The 15,263-nt window shown below is 42.9% G+C and overlaps 1 protein-coding gene across 1 annotated transcript in view; it reads left to right on the top strand.

Annotated features, from left to right (window-relative positions):
* ARHGAP6 (Rho GTPase activating protein 6) overlaps nucleotides 1-15,263 on the top strand; it is a 510,221-nt gene that overhangs the window by 463,720 nt on the left and 31,238 nt on the right. The window contains exons 5-9 of the mRNA XM_065416311.1: nucleotides 521-716; nucleotides 1,804-1,859; nucleotides 7,154-7,304; nucleotides 9,751-9,899; nucleotides 13,356-13,535. Coding sequence (XP_065272383.1) covers nucleotides 521-716; nucleotides 1,804-1,859; nucleotides 7,154-7,304; nucleotides 9,751-9,899; nucleotides 13,356-13,535 — 732 coding nt within the window. The remainder of the gene's footprint in view (nucleotides 1-520; nucleotides 717-1,803; nucleotides 1,860-7,153; nucleotides 7,305-9,750; nucleotides 9,900-13,355; nucleotides 13,536-15,263) is intronic.

Genomic DNA, 15,263 nt, shown 5'->3' on the forward strand with positions numbered 1-15,263 from the left:
AAAGTGTGTGTGTGTGTATAATACACTTTGCATTCCTTTTCACTGGGGTTATTACACAAGATGCAGAAAAAATAGTGATGTGGGCCCAATAAAAAAGTGTGAATATACACATACATGCATATGTATATGTTTATATAGATAATGTATATACACACACATTAGGCCTGATTTACAACTGTCCTGCACTTTATCAATTACACTAGTAAAAATGAGCACAACGTAGGTGTAAAACATTTGGTACTGTTTTATACCCTCTGCACTAGTATAGATTATTACACAAAGTGCAGAGTAACAGTGAATTGGGCTTCTTTTATATAGTGGGCCTGATTCTCCACTCCAGAACACTGATTTTATACTGGTATAACTCCACTGGTGTAAAACAGTGTCATGAAGTGGAGAATCAGGGGCACTTTGTATGTATGTTATTTAATATATAAGACTTCATTATATATGCTCTTGTGGGAAGGGAGCTGTTTAGCTGATTCCATCCTTACTGATTGTACATATGTGTACTTTACAGGGCGCAATGTCTGTGGACTCTATTACAGATCTTGATGACAATCAGTCCCGACTGCTAGAAGCTCTACAACTCTCTTTGCCAGCTGAAGCTCAAAGCAAGAAAGAAAAGGCAAGGGATAAGAAACTAAGTCTGAACCCTATTTATAGACAGGTTCCCCGACTTGTAGATAGCTGCTGCCAGCATGTAGAAAAACATGGTAAGTGTATTTCATTTTGCTTTAGGTAGAAAGATACATTTTTTATTAGGATTCATGTATGTAGAACTAAACATTATATACTCAGAGAAGCATATATACACATGCTCTTATAATGTTTAGTGTGGTACACATATTTAACCCATTTATAATATATTTTAACCCACTTCATGGTAATAACATTATTTACCGAGGCATTTAACCAATTATTATTATGATCTCAAATTCTTATCACTCAACAACAACCTGCTTATAAAGTGAGACCTGTTGACAAGTTCTTTGATTACTAATGTTCACTAGCTTGTGAGTGAATATCTCATGAATATTCATACAGCAGCAAAATATTATTAATTATTTGTATTCTGGAAACACATAAAGGCCCCCGCCCATTGTGCTTACAGTCTAAGTGACCAGACTGACTAACAACTAAAAAGCAACCTGCCAAAAGTACAAATACAACTTCTTTTCATTTTCCCTTTTGATAAAAACCTCCTTCCCAGCCAGTCTCTGCTGTATCTACCTGTCAGGTCAAGTTCTTCACAGCTCTTGCTCAACCTAAATGTCCTCCTTCTCCCGCCTCCTCGGGAAAACACTCAGCCTTGTTTTCAGAGGCACACACAAAACCAGGGGGGAATTCTAAAATCCCAGACTGCCAGAAGTGTCCTAAGGCCTATCCCCTGTGCCCCCACCCAGTGTCCCAGCTCTGTTAGTTGTGGACACTTCTCCTGTCTCTCTCCTTCCTGTGATATCACTCCTGGGTGTGCTGCCCCTTGAAGCAAAATTGCCACCACAACATCCACCTGTCTGCCTGCCTGTTGATTTAGCACTGCCATTTCCTGAAAAGATGGCACAAAAAGTGGCACTGATCTACAGTTTGGCAGGTCAGGTAATCCAAAAGTTTTATTAAATTGAGAAACTCCTTGTCCCAAGGCACCTTAAGTTTCCTGAGCTGGGTAAACACATGTTTAGAGAAATGCTTTTATTCTCTACTGTGGTACTAATGCACATAGCTCAGATTGCTTTTGTTTCAATGCAGCTTCTGACCGAGTTTTAAACAGTGAAACAGTCTACTGATATGCTATACTTGCAGGTCTCCAGACAGTGGGAATATTCAGAGTTGGAAGCTCAAAAAAGAGAGTCAGACAGGTGAGCAGACATTTAGTTACATGAACTTGACTGTTTTTGATGATTCACCTATAGAATTTCCAGTAATGTGATTATTTTTTCCCCCTCAGAGCTGATGAAAGTAGAGCTTTTTGTGGAAGTGACTTTATGGTATTTGGGTACTATCTATGGTAGCTCTGAGTAGGCTGTTTCCAGTCCCCTTCCGGTCAGGAAGGAGCAAAACAGTTCAAAGAAAACAAGAATTCTAACCTAAATCTTGAACCAAAGCTGATTTTTCCAAGTTCAAAAATGGTCAAATAAGAATTGCTCCCTCTGCCCAATTTTAACTGCCCACCTTCACCTTTGGTGAAATTGGTAAGGGTCTCAGCAGGTTAGCAATCTCAGTATAGTCTGGATCATCTCACACCTGAAGAAGCAGTGTAGAGCATGAGATTTGAGTAGACTTCAGTGACAAGGTTTAGGTTTGAAAGAAAAATTGACAAATACCTGGACTGAATGGAGCGGGAGTACTATTGGCTGATAGTTCTATCTAAGATTCCAGAAGAGTTGACGATCACAAATTAAACCCAAATTACAAATGTCTTGCACAGAAGTTGTGGGATGTTAAATTATATAGGGAGCAATCAACCCCTTCGACCCCCAAATTCCTTCTCCTAAGTGTCACCTCTCTTACCCCTATTAATTTCAATCAGTTCTCTCTCATCCAAGTCCCAGTCTCAGTTGAACATTGAGAAAGCAAAGATTCTGCACCATGGGGGGATCCAATGATAAAGACAGAGCTGGGAGTTAACTCTCATACTCTCTCCCAGCAGCCACACACACTAAAGGATGGGTGACAGAGGATAGCCTTGTAACATCTATTAGTTATAGGCCTGGTCTACACTAACCCCCAACTTCGAACTAAGGTACGCAACTTCAGCTACGTGAATAACGTAGCTGAAGTTGACATACCTTAGTTCGAACTTACCGCGGTTCAGACGTGGTCCACACGCGGCAGGCAGGCTCCCCGTCGACTCCGCGGTACTCCTCTCGCCGAGCTGGAGTACCGCAGTCGACGGCGAGCGCTTCCGGGATCGATTTATCGCGTCCAGACCAGACGCGATAAATCGAACCCGGAACTTCGATTCCCAGCCGCCGAACTAGCGGCTGGGTGTAGACAAGGCCATAGAATCATAGAATATTAGGGTTGGAAGAGACCTCTGGAGGTCATCTAGTCCAATCCCCTGCTCAAAGCAGGACCAACACCAACTAAATCATCCCAGCCAGGGCTTTGTCAAGTCGGGCCTTAAAAACCTCTAAGGATGGAGATTCCACCACCTCCCTAGGTAACCCATTCTAGTGCTTCACCACCCTCCTAGTGGAATAGTGTTTCCGAATATCCAACCTAGACCTCCACCACTGCAACTTGAGACCATTGCTCCTTGTTCTGTCATCTGCCACCACTGAGAACAGCCTAGCTCCATCCTCTTTGGAACCCCCCCCTCAGGTAGTTGAAGGCTGCTATCAAATTCCCCCTCACTCTTCTCTTCTACAGACTAACTAGTTCCCTCAGCCTCTTCTCGTAAGTCATGTGCCCCAGCCCCCTAATCATTTTTGTTGCCCTCCACTGGACTTTTTCCAATTTGTCCACATCCCTTCTATAGTGGGTGGCCCAAAACTGAACACAATATTCCAGATGTGGCCTCACCAGTGCCGAATAGAGGGGAATAATCACTTCCCTCGATCTGCTGGCAATTCTCCTACTAATACAGCCCAATATGCCATTGGCCTTCTTGGCAACAAGGGTACACTGCTGACTCATATCCAGCTTCCTGTCCACTGTAATTCCCAGGCTCTTTTCTGCAGAACTGCTGTTTAGCCAGTCGGTCCCCAGCCTGTAGCGGTGCATGGGATTCTTCCTTCCTAAGTGCAGGACTCTGCACTTGTCCTTGTTGAACCTCATCAGATTTCTTTTGGCCCAATCCTCCAATTTGTCTAGGTCACTCTGGACCCTATCCCTAACCTCCATCATATCTACCTCTCCCCCCAGCTTGGTGTCATCTGAGAACTTGCTGAGGGTGCAATTAACTGCATCATCCAGATCATTAATAAAGATGTTGAACAAAACCAGCCCCAGGACCGACCCCTGGGGTACTCTGCTTGATACTGGCTGCCAACTAGACATCGAGCCATTGATCACTACCCGTTATACTAAGTTTGGAGGTAGAGCAGTTACAGGGAGGTATCAAAGTAAACAACATGGTACAAAAGAGCAAAAAGAAGGAGCGGGATGAACCAAATCCTGAAAACCTGAGGTCCTGCATCACACAGGGCTGGTCCTCTTGGAAGTGGGTATTCTAGCTCTGCTTTCTGCATTCTGGAAGGCAGGATTCAATATCCCTTATTGCTGTAGATTACTGTATGCCAGTTCTGACAACTGAGTGGGCTATGTACCAAGAAGTTAGACATTTTTATTCTACCAAGATAGCTTACAGATCACCCACTAAATTGGCAAAATCATGGAAAAATAAGTTACCATTTGAGCTACAGGCTTTAACTACAAAATATCTGTTGTTTAAGCAAAGGCAAGTTCAAACCTACAATCATATCATTCCCATGGAATGAACCAGAGGCTGGGCAGTCATTAACTAGGCAATGAGCTAACCTCCACTTTGAAAGTCATTTACTACCTGTTTTTCCTTTTACCAAGCTTTCAAAAACGTAGCAAGGCAAAACAGTTTGGTATTTTTGTATTAAATAAAACTAATTTATATAATTAAATCATGTATTTTATTAAACAACATGGAAATGTCTGGACCTTTTGAACGTAGAGTGGGGGATATGTAAGGTCTGATTTCAATTAAAATTCTGTCCATTTTCTGTACCATAGAAGCCTTTGCAAAACACTTTTTTAGTTGTGCTTCTACAACTGTTCACAGGCTTTCCTGCATACAAGATGGACAAGGGTTTTCTGAAATGAGAGTTTTCTATTTCAGGTGAATTTATTTGCAAAGAACAAAGAAATGTTTGTGCCAATGGATTTGTTGAGCAGGGAAGGAAGCATTAGAGCAATTGCAAATATATAAACCGTTTTACTTGTAATCTCTTAAACCTCAATTGGAAACCATTGTTTAATGCTTACCAGGTATGCTTCCTAAAGTCTGATGAAAACAATGTAATTAAAAGCAATGTGTCTGAGAGATCTCTTAATGAGAAATGGAAAGACATTGCCTTTTTATACCTCTTGTATTATATCTCAAACTGAAATAATTCCATGGACAATGTATGTCTGATGTTCTATTAATTACAACATCCCTTTGGAGGCCATCCTGGTGACCTTTTGTGATCTATAAATCCATAAGCATTATATAAGAGGTAGGTGTTATTATTAGAAGTAGTGGTAATGCTTTGCCTCACCATGTGGGGTCCATTTTGTTTAGAAAATATCATTTCAATTCAATATTTTGTTTTGAAAATGTTAATTCAAATAAACCAGAACAAGGTTGCTTTGGGGGTTTTTTTGGTTTGGCCATTAAACTGAAAAAATCAGTTATTTGCTCAGCTCTATTCATGATGCTCCATGGTAACTCTGCCACACAATCTGAGGATTGGCATTGGCTTGTGAATGGAATCCCTTGAAGTCGTCAGCTGGAAAAATGATACCCACAAAGCAGGGTCTCATGGGCAGGGAAGTGTAATAATGGATTAAGAACAAATTGGCTGGTCTAGGCTTCATGCTCAAGTGTAGGAATCCCACACTTAATAGCAAGGCTCACAGTGAAAAGGGGACCCACAGTTTTTACACCAGGCCCTTAAACACTCCCAAAGTGTCAACTTTGGACCAAGTTTGCATTAGAAAATGTGACATTTTCCACACTCATCTACATTTACATGATTTCCCATTGCTCAAGACTAAGATCAATGCAAGCATATACTTTCCTGGTGATTTGCCTGCTCTTCTGTCTGTGATTTGCCTGTAAACACCTCAGTCCACTACAAGTAGGTTGGGGGGGAGGGGCCCTCATTTTTTGTTCCTATCCACATTTACCTATAATTAGTCATTGGGATAATTTAAATATTTGAAATTCCCCTGCATACTAGCAAAGGTTTGAAGTACTGTACTCCTGGAAAACATAATTTCATAAATCACTATTTCAGTTTTGAATACAAGACTAACAGGGGGAGCGTTCAGTTTGAAGAAGGCACGTGCAGAATACTTCTGTGGGTGCTGGGGTAGCACACATACTGGAAAGGGGGGGACTGTGACAATCTTTTACAGGGTTCAGTGTGCACTCCCTATGCAAAATTGGCAGTGTATAAGTAGAAGGTAGGGCTAATGACTTGGGGCTTGTCTACACTACCCGCTGGCTCGGTGGGCAGCGATCGATTCAGCGGGGGTCGATTTATCGCGTCTATACTAGTCTATCGTTGCTGAAGACACCATGGTAAGTAGATCTAAGTACGTCGACTTCAGCTACGCTATTCACGTAGCTGAAGTTGCGTATCTTAGATCGACCCCGCGTGGTAGTGTCGACAAGCCCATAGACTCACCATGTCCGCTTTGGCAAGTCTATTGCTGCCAGCCGTTCTGGACTTCTCATTTATTTGTGCTCTTGATTGCGATTGTGGCTAGAAACAACAGTAGAACTCAGAATCTGTGATGAAGTCACTTTGCTGTTTGTTCACTTTTTAATGGTGATCACTTTGTGAAGATAAATAAATGGTTAGGAGAAGCAGGAAATATCAGCGCAAGGGGCCACAATGTGTTCGCAAACATGGCTTCTTGCTTCTAGAAACCTGGATTCCAATGCAATCTCCGGTCACAAGAGAAATGTGACTGTTGGCCTGTTCTTAGTTATTTACTCCTATTGTGAAAATTGCTACACTATACAGCATGACTTATAGTCTCTCTCTGCTCCTGAAGGGCTTAGGAGCTGAACAGTAGGGATAATGGAGCAAGGCTGTATGGGGAAACCGTGTCTATTACATACTCTTATTATAACTGGTTCCAGCAAGTATATTATTCTCTTATTTTCATGAGCATTAAATTCATTTGCACTCTGTTTTTGATAAAAGAATACCATAAATTAATTGAAAAACAGAAATATCCCCCTCCCCTTTTAAAAAAAATGAATCTGGCAGACACCAGGGATTCTGTATAATAATGGAAATAGTCAGCAACTAAATGTGAGTTGTGTGCCTGCCCTTCCCAGGAACAGCAAACATGAAATGTTAATGTGGGTAAATCCATATCTAAAAATATGTTCTCTTAGGTAATGTACTATACTAATGAGGATGCAGTGGTTTGACTATTCTTTTGTCCTGATTTTTTCCAGTTACGGGAAGAGTTTGACCGTGGTGTAGATGTTGTGCTAGAAGAAGAACACAGCATCCATGACGTTGCTGCTTTATTAAAGGAATTTCTACGAGACATGCCAGATCCACTTCTCACCAAAGAACTTTACACCGCCTTCATCAACACTCTCTGTGAGCTTTACAACCTCTTCTTTGAGTTAAGAGCCCTAGCCCCCTCTACTTCCAGTTCATTACAAATATTTGTGAATTTTCTCATATGTTGCAAAGGGCTTTACTTGCTTTTGATGCTGGATAGATACAGCACAGAAAAAAAATTCTCAGCAACATGGAGGTTATTCAATGTATATAGAAAATCACATTCTATCTATCCACATGCATACACACACCATATACATGGGGGTGGTATCCATATAATATATTAAGCCCTGATTCTATAATTGGATCTGCAAAGGCAGATTAAAATCAATGGGGCTTGCTCAGATGGAAGAGTCTATCTCATTAGATCCAAATTTTGGATTGGGGGCTTTATGGAGTAATGAGGTAAATGACAGAGCCATGTGATTATGCCACATTTTTCATGGACTTGTTACCACTCTGCCCACTAATCCACTAATGCCTGGATTATTTCTAGTGTTCCAAACCTCTGAGCAGTTTCATACAGCCCCTCTCTAAAAAAATAATCATGCCAAAGAAATGTTTCTTTTCTCCTGCCTCCTCTTGCAGGAGTTTTGCCTTATAGGCATTATAAATGGTTTTTAACTTTTTCAGCTATTGACTGGAATTAACCCAGACTGTCATGGGGCCCTAGCCCAGAGTGAACTCCACATGTCCAAAAGGAACTCACTGTCCAGTGTCCTCAGTGGGGTGCCTGATTGCTAGCCTCCCCCTGGGTTGCCTCCTCCTGTTGGTCACCTCTGTCTGGGTCTTCCATGGCCTAGCCTCTGGCCTGCACACTTGAAAGTTCAGTCCCCTCCTGGGGTACTCCAAGTCCCTTCAACAGCAGTCCCACATGAACATAAACAAAAAGTCTTTCACCCCTCCTCAGCTCACAGTTCTTTATTCCTCTGGTGTGGCACTGGGTCTCAGGACTGCTTCCTTGGAGCCTGGGTAATGCAAGTGGTTATCACTCCTCTCCTTAAGCCAGGAGTCCGCAGCCCTCCTCCTGGAGCAGGGTGTACTTCAAAAGTCACTGTTTCTCTATAAGACAGGAACCTCCTCCCTTCTCCTGGAGGAGTAATTCATCCTCCCTTCTCCTGGGTAGTAATTCAGGCAGTTTTCAACTCTCTCCTTAAGCCAGGAATCCTCATCTGTCCTCCTGGAACAGGCGGTAGTTAAACTTGCTATACGACCTTAGCCAGCTTCTCCCACAGTTGCCCCTACCTAATCCTCAGGGTACATCTACACTACCCGCCGTATTGGCGGGTAGTAATCGATCCCCGATCGCTCTGCCGTCGACTCCTGTACTCCACCACAGCGAGAGGCGGAAGCGGAGTCGACAGGGGAGAGGCAGCAGTCAACCCCGCGCCGTGAGGACACAAGATAAGTCAACCTAAGATACGTTGACTTCAACTACGCTATTCTCATAGCTGAAGTTGCGTATCTTAGGTTGATCTCCCCCTCCCTCCCCCCCCCCAGTGTAGACCAGGCCTCAGAGTCAGAGTCTTGAGATTTTCTCCCAAGCACCACTTATTCCCAGGAATGCGTCCTCTCTATCAATAACCCCTATTCTATAAGGACCTTTCAAACCTTAAAGAGCCAAGCCACGTGATTGAGTGGGCTGACCACTGGACACCACCCCATCACAAAGGCTGAAACCCAAGATCCAAATCTTACACCCAGATTCAAACTTCATGACAATTCATGGGCCTCACAACCATGGTTCAAAATACTCCTGCCTGTCGAGGTCTCAAGCTGAAAATCTGAATTCAAGCTCTGCCAGATTTCTGAGTGTTTAAATTTAGCCCATATAAGAAAGATGTTCAACCTGCAAACTCAAATGTATACTCAGATCCATCTGTGGGTTTCAGATTTGAGATCCAGTCTCAGGCCTATCTCTACTGTTGACTAACATTGCATTTAGAAGTATGAACTGGCTACAGACAGTGCAGAATTTATGTGCTCTTTCTTGCTACTTTTCAGGTTTCCTAGTCACACTCTAGGAAAGAAAGTTGTAAGAAAACTAATTAAAAATGGTTAAAGCATAAATACAAATAGAATACTTTAAAACTAAAATTCTCCTGAATGCCCAATATATGCAGCCACCAATATCCAGTATAAATATATATAATATAAAGTAAGGCACATTAGGTCAAACCCTACTTTTGTTTCCAATAACTTAAGCAGAATTGAAATCTGAAATAGCAGACACTATTAATCCTACAACTCCACTATTGGCTGGGACAAGATCACAGAATAAAACATAAATATTTTGTGCAACTGATATATATTTAAAGTTGTATCAACCTACCTTTAAAAATGTATGGGAAACATGGACAGTAAAATCCTTAAACAATTCTTTTCTTATATTATTATTTTAGCTGGAGCATTACAGAGTGTATGTGCATTGCATTTAGGTTAGTTTCAACGTTTTTCTTATATTTTTCTTTTTCCCTCTTAGTATTAGAGCCAGATGAACAACTAAGCACCTTACAGCTTCTTATTTATCTTCTACCTCCCTGTAACTGCGACACCCTACACAGACTCCTGCAGTTCCTCTTTACGGTGGCTAGCCATGCAGAAGACAGCACAGACAAAGATGGCCAGGAGGTAGGTTCATATCATTCATGTTCTTTCACTTCCATTACTCCCTACTCTAAGGACATATTTATAAAGATGAGAAACTGAGAGCCTAGAATCATAAGCATTAAAGATGGAATAGACATAATATTGCCCTCCCTCTTGCCATCCAGTTGTTTACAACAGTATATTCCTGAGACTGTTATGTATTGTAGTTTTTAAATGACTCAGTCAATGAGGCATCCACCACTTCCTGTGGGAGATTCAGAGCCTAATAGTCTTCGCTGTTAAGAAATAGCTAATTCAATCTTGCCCAATTTTTTCCTAGTTTAGTTTCATCCCATTATATTATATGGAACAAAAGGCTGTGAGTCAAAGGACCTGCTTTTTATTCCTGACTCTGCCACTGACTTGCAGTGAGACATTGGGCAAGTCAGTTCACCTCTCTCTGCCTCATGTTTGCCATATATAAAATAGGGATAATGGGTGGGATCCACGAAGGGGTTTAAACGTTGCAATGCTGAGTGTCATGGCACCTAGAAAAATCGCAGAACAACATTGCAACCCCGAAAGCCTGAGCTAGGCACCCAGGCTCCTTATACAATGATGGGGAGAGATAAGTGCCTAAGAATGCGACCCACAAAAGCCAGCATGCTATGCAGGGAGCTGCCTAAACTAGCCAATGGGAGATGCTGAGGAGAGGGGTGTATGCTAAGCCTCTCCCTTCTCTCAGAGATGAGCACTTCCCTGCAACTTGGACTTAGGTGCCTATCTCTGCTAGTGATCGATGAACGTGAACCCCTCTCCTGGAATTAGGCTTGCCACATCAAATGGCCCTAGGAGTAGGGTCCTCCACTGATTTTTTTAGCTCAATGGTTAGAGGAGAGCCCTGTTCTAATCCTTCCTCTCCCTCTGTCAGAAGAGAGAATTTAAATCCAGGTCTCCCAAATCCCCGGTGAGTGCTCTAACCACTAGGATAAATGTTATAAAGTGGGTGCCTCCTCCATCTAGATTTTGAACAAGACCCAATCCGGTAGGTGTGCTCAGAGGCCACCTACTGAATCAGGCCCAGAACGCAACTTAGATGACCGAATGCCTGTCTTTCCCTGGTTCGTGAATTGCTCTTGGGCTTGTGTGGGATATAGGCATCCAGACACCTAAAGGAGACAGCAGTGCACAAGCCCAGAGGCAGAAACATAGGCGCCTAGAGAACGTTTACTTTATAAACTTTGGTACTGAGTGAGTTTAGGCGCCTACAGTGTTTAGTGAGAGTTTTGTGGATCATCGAAGTAGAGCCAAAAGCAGGACTTAGGCACCTAGGTCTGGGGTTTAGGTGCCAAGTATCTTTGTGGATCCCACCCCATGACACACTTACTTTTGTAAAGCACTTTGAGGTGTTTGGGTGAAAAACACAGTTACTATTTATTGTTAATTATTTATGGCTTCTAGCTGTAGCCCCTCGAGGAACCCTAAACAATTTTTGATGCAATCAGATATTTGGATGTCTACAGGTGGAATTTTCACAAACATTTAAATAGCTTAGGAGGACAAATCCTATTGAAAGTCAATAGTACTATGGCACTTAGGCATTTTTGAAAATCCCAACTAAATACTGCTATTTGCACACTCAGCTAGCAATTGGTGGAAAAGTACAGACACAATAATTAGGGATCTACCAAATTCATGGCCGTGAAAATCGCGTCACGGACTGTGAAAGCTGTCTTACCTGTGAAATCTGGTCTCCGGCCGTCTGGCTCTGAAGGCAGAGCGAAGAGCGGCTCCTGCTGCCTGGGCACCCAGCTCTGAAGGCAGCACCGCCACCAGCAGCAGCACAGAAGTAAGGGTAGCAATACTGTCCTTCCCCTCCCCCGCAGGATTGCGATCCCCTTTTGGGAGAGGGACCCTAAGCTGAGAAACGCTGCAGAGAAATCACACATTTTTCATGGGTTGGTCACGACATAAATAGCAAATGTTGTGGCTGTGTTACAAAATGTGTTATGCACATCCACAACATTTGCTATTTATGCCGTGACCGACCCACTAAAATTGTGTAATTTCTTTGTGATTTAAGTAGACCCCCTAATAATGGAGGGTTTTAAAAAAAGAATTAGCCTGTAATAATATTTATTGTGCTAAGAATGGTGTAGAGCTATACCACTGAGGTCCTGATCCTGCACCAAGTTCTGTGTTGGTGCAGGAGGCCGCCCTTGTGAAACTAATCGCAGGGTTAGAGCCCAAAGCTGCTTAAGAGAGTTGGTAGAGTAGCTGTGGCAAAGGTCTGAATTCTCCTTAGTAATGCATTTGCTCAGCTGCAGGTACTGTGACAAAGCAAATTCGTGTAAACCATCCTGTCAGTATTATAAGAGTCAGGGTCAGTGTATGTAATGGGGCATCTGTTATAGATAATATATTATTCTGCTAACAATTATTTAAGTTAATTAAAGCCCCAGTCCTGCAAAGACTTATACAGGTGATTAATTTTATACAAGCAACTAGTCCCAAAGGACTGCTTGTATGCATAATGTTAATTGTGTGCATAAGTCTTTGCAAGATTGGAGCATAAATATCTTATTCATAAAAGAAAATGCTTATTTTTAACCAAGGTGTTCATGAAATAGAATTCTACTCAACAAGATAGAACTTTAGCATGTACATAAAGTAAGTGACCTACTGGACAAACTCAAAATAGTATTTGAAAGAATAATTATATTCTGGAAGCCTTCTGCTAGTTTTACAGACTATTTTGTGCCTTTTCCCCTTGTTTTAATAAATTACTTGAATATAGTTCAGATGTGGGGAAAAATAATGAATATGTGCATTTCTCCTCTTCCACCTCAAAATCTCCGCCCCCCACCCCAGTTGGTCAACATCAGGAATTTACATGCAGTCTTGTTTAGTGGAGTCCTGACAGCTTTTGCAGCAGTCCCAAAATAGCAGCCAGATGGAGGCAAGCAGAAGAAGATCAACTGAATGACCTCCGCTCCTTGTAAATTTGACATTGGAAAATTGTCCTTAGTAATCCATATGACACATTTTTTCAGAGAATTTTTAGTCTATTCCTGTTATTACTTTGTATCTACTAGTTTAGCCAAGATCAGATGACTACAGGGGTAGAAGTGAAAAGAACTGGCCATGTTCAAGAACCAAACAAGGGAAAGATTAATAAAAGTAATAAGCATGATCCTCAGTTGTTTAGGTATCTTGAGGATCTTGTGTACAGAGGGATATAAGGGCTTGTATTTATTCTATCCACCTGGAAGCACCATTGCCTGTTGAAAGTTGCAGCACTGGGGACCAATTCATTAGCCTAAAGCGGTAGTACTTTGCTGAGGTTAGAGATTAGGTCCTATTCTTCTACTTCCGGGCTTTGTGAGAGGAGAATGTTGTGGAAACAATGAACTTCTTTAAGGTCAGAGAGAGAGAGTACCAACTAATGATCGATAGCCAGAAAAAACATGTCCCTAATTTATATTCTTTTTCTTCTAGGTTATTGGGAACAAAATGACATCACTGAACCTGGCCACCATATTTGGGCCTAACCTGTTGCACAAGCAGAAGTCTACAGACAAAGAATTCACTGTTCAGAGTTCAGCTCGAGCTGAGGAGAGTACTGCAATCATTGCTGTTGTACAAAAGATGATTGAAAACTATGAAACCCTTTTCATGGTAGGTGAATGTTCCTTAATATTACACCAACTGATTTTGCATTTGACTCTTCGAGTCAGGATATCTTAGATGGTGTTACCAAGAAGTTGAACTGAACTACGTTCAAATAAATTATGCAAACATTGTTATACGAAGGAATGATTATCATTGGTTTAATGCAATTGGTAAGCAGGCTACATCTTCTTACTTTAGGAAGTGAGCTTTGTAATGAGGGTTAAGCATTAAAAATGGGTAGATAAAAAAACTTCTTGCACATAAGGGCAAATGTATCCTGACTGATCAGGTTCTCTCAAAGATTTAGGAAGGAACCTTGTTTAAGCTGCACAAAATATTTATATATCTAGAGAAAGATGCTAAGTTAGTTCCTAGATGATTTTTTCTGCTTTTGTGTGATTGAATTATTTGTTAAGTTGTGAGTTAAACAATGCAGCAAAGTAATACAATTAATGAAAATCCCCCCCTTTGTCTGAGCCAGGAGGGGAAAGAGAAACCTTTAGCCACTTCAAGGATTGGTGCCAGCCCCTTAACCCACATTGACTTGAGGAGAGACAGGTATGGGGGGTGCTCTTAGTAGGCTGACTGTTTGGACAGAAGGGGTGCAGCATAAGCCTATTGGTTCTTAGGCACCCAAAGGGAGAAGTTATAAGTAAGGCTGCGGGTTTGTCACGGAAGTCACGGATTCCGTGACCGCCGTGACTTCTGCAGTGGCCAGTGAGCCTGGCTCAGGGGCAGCTCAGGCAGTCTCGGGCCACCCCACCCCACCCCTCCAGCAGCAGCAGAGTTTGGCTGTGGGAGGGGGCAGAGTTGGGGCGCGGGACAGGGTGAGGCGGGCTCTGGGTGCGCTTAACTGGGGGGCTCCCCGGAAGCGACGACATCCCCCTTGCTCAGCTGCTAGGTGGAGACGTGGCCGCCTCCGGCTGTAGGCATCACCCCTGCAGCTCCCATTGGCCGCAGTTCCCGGCCAATAGGAACTGCGAAGCCAGCACTCGGGGCGGAGGCAGGATGCAGAGCTGCCTGGCCATGCCTCTGCCTAGCAGCTAAGCAAGGGGGATGTCACTGCTTCCGTGGAGCCCCCCAGGTAAGCACCGCCCAGAGCCCACCTCACCCCGTCCTATGCCCCTACCCCCTCCCACATCCACTCTCTGCTGCAGGGGGAGAGGCACGGAGCCAGGTAGGGAGCCTGCCGGCCTCTCCCTCCCCAGCACCAGTGGGGTTCCCGGGCTGAGCACTCCCCCCCGCCAGCACTCAGACTGCTGTCCCCCAGCCCCCTCCCCCCCCCAAGTTTTAGTCAGGGGTATATAGTAAAAGTCATGGACAGGTCACGGGATGTGAATTTTTGTTTACTGCCTGTGACCTGTCCGTGACTTTTACTAAAAATACCCATGACTAAAATGTAGCCTTAGTTATAAGTCCTTCTCTCTGCCCAAGGGCACCATTCTGGGCTGTAAAGAAAAGCTTGGATTACAAAGAAAGGACGACCTGCACTGGACAAGTTATTGCTGCATAGTTCCCAGATGTGTTACTTAATAAAGTTGTGGCCTAGTTAAATCACATTCCCGGCGTCTTGTCTTTCTTCCTATTGTCTACAAAACTATCACTCAGTTTAGTATGATTTATGATCTTGGCTTAAGAGAGCCTCTGGGCTGGAATAACAGGCTAGTGCAGGTCTGAATTGTCAGTGGTATCCTTCCTTCATTTTAAGGAAACTAAATTCACACAAATGTCATG

This window comes from Emys orbicularis, chromosome 1, assembly GCF_028017835.1.
Source record: "Emys orbicularis isolate rEmyOrb1 chromosome 1, rEmyOrb1.hap1, whole genome shotgun sequence".
NCBI lineage: Eukaryota > Metazoa > Chordata > Testudines > Emydidae > Emys > Emys orbicularis.